This window comes from Chenopodium quinoa, unplaced genomic scaffold, assembly GCF_001683475.1.
Source record: "Chenopodium quinoa cultivar QQ74 unplaced genomic scaffold, ASM168347v1, whole genome shotgun sequence".
Classification (NCBI taxonomy): Eukaryota; Viridiplantae; Streptophyta; class Magnoliopsida; order Caryophyllales; family Amaranthaceae; genus Chenopodium; species Chenopodium quinoa.
In genome coordinates, this window is record NW_018744704.1 from 3,660,246 (window position 1) to 3,671,318 (window position 11,073).

The 11,073-nt window shown below is 35.3% G+C and overlaps 1 protein-coding gene across 10 annotated transcripts; it reads left to right on the plus strand.

Moving 5' to 3' along the window:
- The first annotated feature begins 1,469 nt into the window (after positions 1-1,469).
- Positions 1,470-10,414, plus strand: LOC110702917 (structural maintenance of chromosomes protein 4-like). Of its 10 annotated transcripts, none has more exons than XM_021880674.1 (18): positions 1,841-2,429; positions 2,794-2,911; positions 3,224-3,302; positions 3,412-3,569; positions 3,653-3,728; positions 3,863-3,991; positions 4,061-4,205; positions 4,979-5,013; positions 5,195-5,329; positions 5,428-5,515; positions 6,235-6,290; positions 6,559-6,641; positions 6,741-6,794; positions 7,043-7,110; positions 7,594-7,709; positions 8,006-8,049; positions 9,216-9,333; positions 9,642-9,779. In XM_021880674.1, the coding sequence occupies exons 3-12, from the start codon at positions 3,264-3,266 to the stop codon at positions 6,592-6,594; spliced, it is 897 nt and encodes a 298-aa protein (XP_021736366.1). In that variant the 5' UTR covers positions 1,841-2,429; positions 2,794-2,911; positions 3,224-3,263; the 3' UTR covers positions 6,595-6,641; positions 6,741-6,794; positions 7,043-7,110; positions 7,594-7,709; positions 8,006-8,049; positions 9,216-9,333; positions 9,642-9,779. The 10 variants fall into 10 exon arrangements, with proteins under 10 accessions (XP_021736364.1, XP_021736366.1, XP_021736367.1 ...); XM_021880675.1 differs by having other exon boundaries at positions 7,601-7,709; XM_021880676.1 differs by lacking the exon at positions 7,594-7,709.
- Positions 10,415-11,073: the final 659 nt, after the last annotated feature.

Below are 11,073 nucleotides of genomic sequence, written 5' to 3' on the forward strand. Positions count from 1 at the left end.
ATTCAACATTATCCAAACTATTATCAACACTAACAATTTAACAATTACAAACACTAACAAATCAACATTACCAACACTAACAATTCAACATTATCAAGATTTTAACCATAATTCCATAAAATTAAAAACCAAAAACATAAACCCTAGAATTTTAGAAACCAAAGAAAGATTGAGTACATACCAAATTCGGGTTGAAGTGAGGCTAGGTTTTCAGGGCTTCCGGCGGCCGGTCGTCGGAGTGAGACGGCAGTGGAGGTGGCGGCCTGAACGGAGAAGCAGAAGGGTCTTGGAGAGAGAGATTAAGTGAGGGTGCGCAAGTGTGGGAATGCAGGGAGAAGGAAGCTCGTTGTTGTAAAAACAGGAAGAAGCTCGCTGTTAAAAAAAAAAAAAAAAACTCGCAAGAAACGCTGCCTGAGGCAGCGTTTTAGGGTCTTTATTTTATTTTTTTTTATAATTTTTTTATAAAACTATGAATTACGAAATTTATTTTTTAAAAAAAAAGTCAACAGGTAAAGCGCTGTCCTAGACAGCGTTTTACGCATTGAATTTTTTTTTTTAAATAAAACTAGGGTATAAAACGTTGTCCGAGACAACGTTTTATCCCTGAAACTTAGTTTGGTAAATAGTTTTGTCACGCAACCATTTTGCAAAATACTTTGCAAATAGAGCTTAGTTTGGGAAAACGTCCAGAATATGAAGTTGTTGAATGCAATGAATTTGTCATAACAAGGGTGCATTTCGAGACAACTCTTCGAACTATTACATTAAGGCCACATTAGAAAATAACACCCACAAAAGACCTCGATTTTGATAATAACACCATCGAAAAAAAAAGTTTTATTATAACACCATAAAAAATCCCAAAATTTTGGTTTCACCGCCCACTAACGAAGTTTTGGAAAAAAAAAAACCTAACCCCCTAACCCAACCAGCCCCACCACCGGCACCACCTGCCCCAGCCGCCGCTGCCGCCGGAATCCCCTGCCCTCACATAATCCGGCGAAATCAGCCCCAGCCGCCTCTTCCCTTCTCTTTCTAGCCCAGCCCCTACCGGAAAATGCCTCGTTCCCAGCACGCAACCACCTCCACCCCCAGCGAGCGACGCAGCAGAGGACGAGGAAGGCTCAGTCACATCACTGCCTCCCCACCATCTCCCGATGATTCCCTGGACAAAGATCGAAGAGATCTACTAAACTCAGACCCATTACCTGCCGTTGAAACTGCCTATGCAACCATCAGGCGAGAGATCTCACGCCGGGGCATCATGGGATCGGAAAAACCCTCATCGGATACTGAATCCTCGGGAATAGGAAGCGGTTTTGCTGCAAAGGGACGAACAGAGAGACCACAATTCCGGGATTTTTGGTGGGTGGTGAAACCAAAATTTTGGGATTTTCGGTGATGTTATACTAAAACTTTTTTTCGGTGGTGTTATTATTAAAATCGGGGTGTTTGGTGGGTGTTATTTTCTAATTTGGCCCTACATTAATGATAGAACAAGTAACTTCACTGAAGTTACCACTAAATTGAAGGCAAAAGGAGTCGACTTGGATAATAATCGATTTTTGATCCTTCAGGTCTATTAGATTTAGGAAAAATTGCATTAAATAATACGACCTTTGCTTCGTCCGCTAAAAACAAGTTGACCTTTTGTTTATTTCAGAATAATACGACCTTTAAGGGTACTCCGCTTTAAACAAGTGACCGGTTATTAACTTGATTATCAGGTTATATGGACACGTGTCATTGTTTGATTTGTTTGTATATTTTATTTGTTTTTTATTTTTTATAATGTTTTTAATTTTTAAAAGATTATTAATTTTTTTATTTTATTTTTTTAAAAAAAATCCACCACCATCTTCCCCACCAACCACCAGCCACCGGCTGCCACCCCTTTCCCCTTCCCCGGCGTCTGCTAGCACCCCCTCCCCGCCCTCCGACGCCGGCCGCGCCCAGATATCCCTCCTCCGGCGTGGACTCCGCTCCCCTAGTTAGTCGTTTCAAGGCGGGGCGTTTTATGGTGGGGTTAGGGTGGGGTACGTCGTTTTAGGGGTGGATGTCGCTGGGGTAGGGTGTTTCGAGGGTGGGTGTTTCTGGGATGAGGTGGCTGGTCGTGAGTGTTTTGTGCTGGGGGTGGTCGGTTTTTAGGGAAAGAGTGGGGTGGCTGCCTGGGTTCTTGGCTGGAATCAATGGACGAAGGAGGGGAAGGGGAAAAGGATAAGGAAGGAGGAAAGGTGATGGAGTTGGCTCCGGCAAGGGGAGGGATTAGCTCCGGCAGGGGGAGGTGGGTCGGTCCGACAAGGGAAATGATCGGCGCCGATGCCGTGGGAGGGGAGATCTAGGCGCGGCCGGCGCTGAGGGCTGGGTTGACAGGTTGCCGGGGAAGGGGAAGGTCGCCGGGGAAGGGGAAAGGGTGGCTGGTGGTGGAGGTGGGTATTATTTTATTTTTTTTTAAGATTTTAATTAATTTAATTATTAATTAACTATAATTAAAGTTTTAATTAAGAGTTAATTAGATTATTAAACGAATTTATTGAATATTTTAACCGGTTATTTAGGTTGTAGGTAAAATAACTTGTTTAAAGCGGAGTACCCGTAAATGTCGTATTATTCTGAAATAAACAAAAGGTCAACTTGTTATTAGCGGACGGGGTAAAGGTCGTATTATTTAATGCAATTTTTCCTTAGATTTATTGCAATTTAAATTTTTGGTTCAATTTTCTTTTCTGTTTATTTCAGAGTATTTCATACAACAGTAACTCATGTTGGTTGGCTGTTGTTGTTGGGTTGTAGGGCGAGGTTGAACAAATTTCACTAATGAAGCCGAAAGCTCAAGGACCTCATGATGAAGAGTTTTCTCTATTCAGCTTTTAGTATTGCAAGATAATAAGTCATATTCTTTGTATTTATGGTAATGCTATTTAATCTTGGTGAAGTTGTTTGTTCAAACTTTTTATTTTTCTGGTACTCGATCTCATTAGCAAATCAATCTGGTAGGAACCTTTGAAGTTGTATAACATGGAGAAACTGAATAGATTTAAGCGCTAAAACACAAATATTTCTATTCAACTTATAAAGAGTAGTTGCCCCATTCATAGCTGTATTCTTGCAGAGGTGTATTAGCTGCGAGCTGCGAGCTGCTTTTGCACCGTGCTGTACTCATGTCAGGTTAAGGATTATAGTGATCCATTTTAACTTTGTTTAATAAAATCTGCATCATCAGATTAGAAGCTCTAAATGAGAAGAGATCTGGAGTTGTGCAGATGGTCAAGTTGGCCGAGAAAGAAAGAGACAGCTTAGAGGTATTCACTATTATATTATATCATTATAGCCTTTGCAATTGTGCGTGTTAAGGACTTTGAAGAGGCAAATGAAAGTCCTTTACTGAATCTGTATTGTCATGATCAACAGGATGTGAAGAATGAGGCAGAATCTTTTATGCTGAAGGAACTATCACTGTTTAAATGGCAAGAGAGAGCTACAAAACTTGCTGCTGAAGACAACAATGCTAAAATGGCTGAGCTGCAAAATAACTTGTCCAGCTTGGAAGAAAGTTTGAAGTTGAAAAGGTGTTTTTGGTCATATGTGATTAATACAATTTTTCTCTTACATGAGTGTATTTTCTAAATGTCATTCTAAACACTTGTCGTAGAGAGGAGATCCAGGGAAATAAATCTACTTTGAAGGAGCTTGAGACTTTGCACAATAAATATCTCAAGAGACAAGAGGTTTGCATCATTTGATTCCAACCATTTATATCTTGTATATAGTTGCACATCTTAGGTGTTGAAGCTGACATTAGCACTTCAGCTAAATCTTGATTGCTTTGTCAATTGTGTGTTATGCATGTTGGAAATCCCAGGAACTTGATAATGACCTCAGGAGTTGCAAAGAGGAGTTTAAAGAGTTTGAAAGGCAAGATGTTCAATATCGTGAAGATTATAAGCACATGAAGCAAAAGATAAAGAAGCTCGAAGATAAAATTGAAAAGGTTGGATTAATGTCATTAATTGAACATACGACTCCTTTGGCAAATTTCTAATTATTGGTCTCAAAATAGGATTCGTCGAAGATCAATGACTTTACAAAGGATTGTGAGAATGCCACACAAGCAATTCCAAAACTGGAGGAAGATATTCCTAAGCTGCAAAAGCGCTTGGTGGAAGAAGAGAAGGTTTTGGAAGAAATAAAAGAGAAATCTAAAGGTGGATTTTCACTTTTATATAAGTTTATGATGCATTGTCATTTTCTGTTGCCTGAATGATTTATTAATGTTCATGTTGTACTTTTTTATGCTATATGTATTAATTTCTCGAAGGACTGCCAGACCTTCTGAAGTCAATATAGTTTAAGAAAATTGTTTGTGTCAGAATTTACTGCTCGTCTTTGTTGCCTGGGATTCTTGTGCAAGTTTGTAGTTTGGATTTCCCAAGCTTTTTTTTTCTTTTTTTTCTAATTTATTTATTACATAAATGCTTTGATAGATCTTACTTTGGCAATTGAAGATTTCAAGTTTTAACGTCTATAAATATGTTGATATCTTTGAGCAGTCACTATTCCAAATATAGCAAGGTGCATTGAATCATTAGAATTTGTTTCTTTTAAAATTTTCTTGTTCAAATTTTACAAACCGTGTTAGCTGGTTTTTGGTATATCTGCATGCTTAATACTTCGTACTACATTTGTAAGCTGTCAGATCATGGCTGCGTGAAATGTACGTATCTTTGATAAATTGTTATTATTCTACAGCGTAATCTGTTCTTTTTTATTTTTTTATTTTTATGCTAACTTTTATTGTTATAAAATACTGAGAATACTTTTTGTGATGGACAATGGATGTATTGTCTTCCTCGTTAAGTTTGAAAATTCAGTTAGAAACTATTTTCCAATTGGAACCTGAACTTGACCTCAGATTCTATACATCTTTTGTGAAACATGTCAATCTTGATGAATCTTTGTCCTTTGAAAATGAAATTAGGTGAAACTGAGATTCATCGTTCTGAGTTGGCCAAGGTTCGCGCTGAGTTGGAACCTTGGGAGAATCAATTGATGGACCATAAAATTCTTTAACATGGATCAAATTCTTTAAGAAGTTGGCACATGTTAAGTTTTTATCGAGCATCTCTTGGTTTGCATCTTCTTCCAGTGTATTTGTGCATCATAAAGTGATCTTGATTTTATGTATGAGATGCAGATGATTACACTTGGCGGAGATGCAGAGCTGGAGTTAGTGGATTCTTTAGATCCTTTTTCTGAAGGGGTTGTTTTCAGCGTGAGACCACCAAAAAAGAGCTGGAAGAACATTGCAAATTTGTCAGGTGGTGAAAAGGTAAATTGCTTAGTGTTGTAGAGTTTCGTTTCAGATACTGCTCTCTTAATTTCCCTGATGCTGGTCTCAGCCTTTGCTGGTTTGCCTTTTTCTTTCAGACTCTCAGCTCTTTAGCGCTTATTTTTGCTCTTCATCACTACAAACCTACCCCACTTTATGTGATGGATGAGATTGATGCTGCACTTGGTATCTTCCTGAATCATTCATTTTTTTTTACTGATCCTTAAATTTGTGGATTCCTGCTTGAGTGAGATGTAATTTTGCAATGCAGATGCAAGTAAGTTTTGTTAATTTGTGGGTTTTTGTTAAGGTCAGACTGTGTGATTCTGTCCATAATCTACAAATCATATACATTACTTGGATTGTAATATTGAAATTGGAGTTTTCTAATTGGTTAATACATGTGTTGACAGTAGTTCTGAATTACTAATGTCTTTGGGACGGCACTTTCATGGCTTTGTGAACCTTGCTGTCATTTAACTCATGTTTGTATTATTTTTTTTTTCGGAATTAGGCCATGGTGAATGTTTTTGTCATGGTCATGCTCTCTCCCTTCAGGTTTAGTCCACTGTGAATTTCGATGTTATTGATGTTGGTTTTTACTGATTTCGATTGTGTTAAGGTCTCTGTTCATTTTTCATTCTGAAATTTTGGTTTGAGCATAATAATTTGAGTTTTGAATTTCGATGTTATTGATGTTGGTTTTTACTGATTTCGATTGTGTTAAGGTCTCTGTTCATTTTTCATTCTGATTTTAATTAAAAGGATTTTATTTAAGAGGAGCTTTTAAGATATAAATTCGTAAATTGTGTTGGTTGTTCTATGAGCTTCTGGATTTTTGTTGTTGTTTAATGATAAATTATTTTTAAATCGGTTCTGATAATTTTGTTCTTTGTTGCATGCAGTTGAATGCTTTGCCTTTGGTGAAGGTGTTAGTGAGCTGGGTGTATCTGCTGTGAAGGTACTTATTCTGATTTCACAATTCATAAGCTCTATCAAATTTTGGTTTTCTTTTAGTTATGATGCATCTTCGATTTGTTTATGAGTTGGTGTTGTGGATTTTATACTTGATCTAGCACGTAGTTCTGTATTTTTAATTTTTTTTTTGCACTGGTTAAGCTTACTTATACTTCTTGTTTTATGAAGAGTGTTGAAGTTTATATCTTCGGGTATTTTTAGACTAGCATTGATTATAAATTAATGGCCCTATTTTCCGTGTTGTATTTCAGAATATGCATCAGGGGTACCCTACTGATCACATATGAGATTTCTCAAAGCTAGGGATTGGAATGTCGAGAAGGCACACAAAATGGTAATCAAGTTTGATTTCAGTTGAACCTCTGCCATACATTCTTGATTTCTTTAGACTAAACAAATAGAAGTTTTATCTGACATTAGTGAGTTTCTGCAGTTGTTTGACAGCTTAAATTGGAGGGTGCAAAATGATATTGACAATATACTATCAGTAAGTGCAACTAATGATCGCTGCTTTAGTTACAATACGGAGACATGTCAATTCACAGGTCATGATGTATATTATCACTTTATCAGTTATCATTAGCGTCTTCTAGGAAATTTGAGTCTTTAGGTGGGTGGATTATCATAAGGAGCCTATATTTAAGATATAACATTCTAATCCAGTGATTTCATTTTTCTAGAAAACTATTGTTCCTGTTGAGCTTTATCGAATAGTGCATGACTCTCAGCTTGTAGGACTTTCAGGTTACTCAAAAGAGGAAAAACTGTCTTCATCTATTTCCTCTGGGTGCATTTGGCTTACGGTACTGCTCAATACAGAATTACAATTGTATTATTTCAACTTATGGTGTTTTTTGGGTTAATCAAGGTATGCCTATTATTGCTGTTGGTGTCACTGTAAGTTAATCACTAATATATATATATATATATTTGTCATTTTTCCTTCCTAATTTCATTTGATCATTCTTTAAGATCCACTTATCATTCGAATGAAGTCATTAACATATAAAACATAAATTATTAGCTTGTAAAAAGGGAAAAAGAAGGCGATGATGAGCGAATATCTCAAGATGAAATGCTCTTGGAAGCTGCCCAAATATATTTTATTTTTGTAATCTTTCGTAAGTGTGGGTGGCTTCTCATATTAGTCTATTCTTAAGGTTTTTTCTTTTGTTCTGTATGTTTTAGGAATGGAGTTAGTATGTCTTGAACATTGAGTTAGACAAAATCATTGAGGTTTGTCCGTGATTATTAAGCTAATCTTCTTAATCCTCTCTATTTTGGAGTGTCCAGGAAAAAACTTTACATCTCTACCCATCAATCTTTTTATCCATCCCTCAGCATTCTGTCTTATTTTTGGAGTGGTTTGCAGATGTCGGAGTGATTAACATCTCAGTTCATTGTAAGTGCCAAAGTATGAGAGATCAATCTGATATAATATATATCTTATAGGTGTTTAATTTCGATGTTGATAAATCTTTGAAGTTCAGTTAAGCATGAGTATATAAAGGACCACATGTTATACAATTTGGTTCATGGTAATAGGTATATCAATTTGGTTGTTCTGTGTAAAGGCATAGTTACTATATCATACTTGAGCATCTTATTCGATCATTCTCTGTCTGAAATTTTTAAAAGCTCCCTTTCAACTTTTCAAGATTAATAATTGAAACTTATATTGTACTTCACGTGTTTTAGGTAAAATCAAGCTGGTTTCCAGAAGAAGGCTTTGAAAAATTCAGGTATTGCATATGAAATTGACAAAAATCATAAGAAATTAAAGCAGGAATACAATCTAGCTGAACGGCTGAGGTTCACAACTTATGTATTGGTAAATGCTTAATTTCGAAATTTTGAGTCTTCACTCCACCCGTGTGAAAGTAAACACAATCTCAGCTTGATTTCTGAATTGTTTAGTAGTACTAATTTAGGGTTAACTAATTCAAAAATGATATTATTGGGTTTGCATATTTACATATTAAGTATATTTATCATTATGATATTAAACACTTACCTATGTCATTTTGGGTTTTCAGAAAGTTATTGGGAACACTTATTTAAAGATTACCTATATCATTTTGGGTTATATATTATTTTGTTATATCATATATTCTCTGTATTATAATAACCCAATAACATCATTTTACAAATTAAGTATAAAAAACTTAGCCCATTGTATAATTAGCCCAAAATGATATTATTATTATTTTTTTTTAACATAAAATTGATTTTCCTTTGCATCAATTGTTGTCGCTTTTTTCTGTCATTTTGGTTACAGTGTCAGATTAATTGGGTTATATTTGTGGGATGAATTGGGTTATTTTTATTGGCTTTAGAAAGAGATATTTGGGATAAAAAAATTAATACTTCTATTGAAATCAATTATAAAATCAGAAATCCATATTATACCACATGAATTGGATTACCCATATTAAATTGAGGAAATCTACTGCTACAGATCTATAAATCGTCATATTACAGCAAGGTCAGTCAATTAGATTCCAGACCTGTGATAGATATTGATGGAACTTTAGCAGATATTTGTTGATTATGTTGCTCTGGTGCTGAGCATTTTTTTCATCTGTTTCGAAATTTGTGAATAATTTTAAGACATTTAATTTGCTATGTTTTGATCGCTTCTTTTGATAAGTTTATAGTTGAGTATGAGATTTTAATATGTTTGTTTATTGGGATTATTTGGGCAAGTTGTTGTTTTCTTTGATTTTTCAACAATTTTAGCTCGTAAAATTGCTAATTTTGATGATTAAATTGCTGATTACCCAGATTATTACACAATTGTCGTTTAAAAGTATGGATGCCTAGAGGATTAAAAAAAAAAAAAGTATATGACCCGATTATTGCCTAGAAATCTTCCTTTCTTAATGCTTAGTTAATTAATTATTCATAGGTTGAATCTCTTGTCAAAGTTTAGCAAGATATGGGAGATACCAGGTCTAGGTTCTCAAACCGAGATTTCATTTGCCGGAACTTTTGTTAGCAGTGCTATTGCTGCTTAGTTTGCTGAGGTAAACAAAAAAATTCACCATTAATATATTTTCAAATATTTTTATAAATTCATACATATTTTTGTTGTGGAAAAATGGTGTTTAATTTATTGTCTGGTGATTTGAATGTAATATTCTTTGTTATTTTCTTGCTTTATGTTTGATAACCAGAATTCTATTTAGTGGTTGGCCAGCCAGAAATGGTGAGGCTTTGTAGCTGGAGTTTGACATCCCTAGCATCTGTTTTCTTATTCTGTTAACATATGTTGTATTTAGTTGGTCCTTGGATCTGGTTTGAGTTACTTCTCTTCTTTTCTTTGTCTGAGCAGTAGTAGTCTTATTCCAGCAGCAGCAGCTTATTTCAGCAGCAGCAGCATATTTCAGCAGCAGCAGAAAATTTCAGCAGCAGCAACAGATTTCTGCAGAAGCAAATTTCAACAGCAGCAGCTTATTTCAGCAGAAGCAGATTTCAGCAGAAGCAAATTATTTCAGCTGAGGCTTATTTCAGCAGAAGCAGATTATTTCAACAGAAGCAGATTATTTCAGCAGCAGCAGATTTCAGCAGAAGCAGATTTCAGCAGCAGCAGAATTCAGCAGAATTCAGCAGAAGCTTATTTCAGCAGCAGCATATTTCAGCAGAAGCAGATTTCAGCAGCTTATTTCAGCACAAGCAGATGTCAGCAGAAGATTATTTCAGCAGAAGATGATTTCAGCAGAAGCAGATTGCAGCAGAAGCAGATTATTTCAGCAGCTTATTTTTGCAGAAGATTAATTCAGCAGCTTATTTCAGCAGCAGCAGATTTCAGCAGAAGCTTATTTTTGCAGAAGATGATTTCAACAGTGCAGAAGCAGATTTCAGCAGCCGCAGCAGCAGCAGCAGCAACTTCTTTCGAAAGACTTTGGTAAACATTCTAATAAATGAATGCAAATATACATTATGATTTCAATGTACTTATTTCGAAACAACTTCAAATATATTAGTAGTGGAATCTTAATTAGATACATGTATTTGGTAGCAATTCTTAACTCACTTTACATGGAGATCAATTCACAATATTAATGTGCAAAAGCCTATATAATTGTACTTCACGATTAAAAGATAGATAAAGCGCATGATTCAACAAACTTCAAAACCTTTCGCTTTTATTTTTTCCTTCAGCTTCATCGGTAGTTTACAGTGGTCTATTAACTTATTCAGCTCTATTATGAGACCTTTAAATCTATGAATACCCCTAAACCTCTGAAGAAGAATTTCAAGATCAACTAATGAAAAGTACAAAAGTATTTTTCTTACCTTTTTTGTTTATGACAGAAGTACTTTCGTACTTACCTTTTTAGTGAAATTATTTTACATCTATCTCATATACTAACTTTGAATCCAACAATCTTCTCTTAGATTACATTTAACACTAAAAATTTTAACGACATGCACAAAATACGCAAACATAATTACCGTGTAACAGAAACACCGAATACAGTAATCACCAATAATAATCGCCGTCATTGGGGTGCCGCGCGTGAAAATAGGATATCTAATGTTATTTATGAAAATAGTAATTCAAAAAACTTCTTTTTAACAACATAATTTAAATTACATCTATCCCATATACTAACTTTAAATACAACAATCTTCTCTTAGATTACATTTAACAATTTAAATTTTAACGATATGCATACAATACGCAAACAAAATTACCGTGTAATAGAAACACCGAATAAAGTAATCACTAATAATAATCACCGCCATTGGGGTGGCGCGCA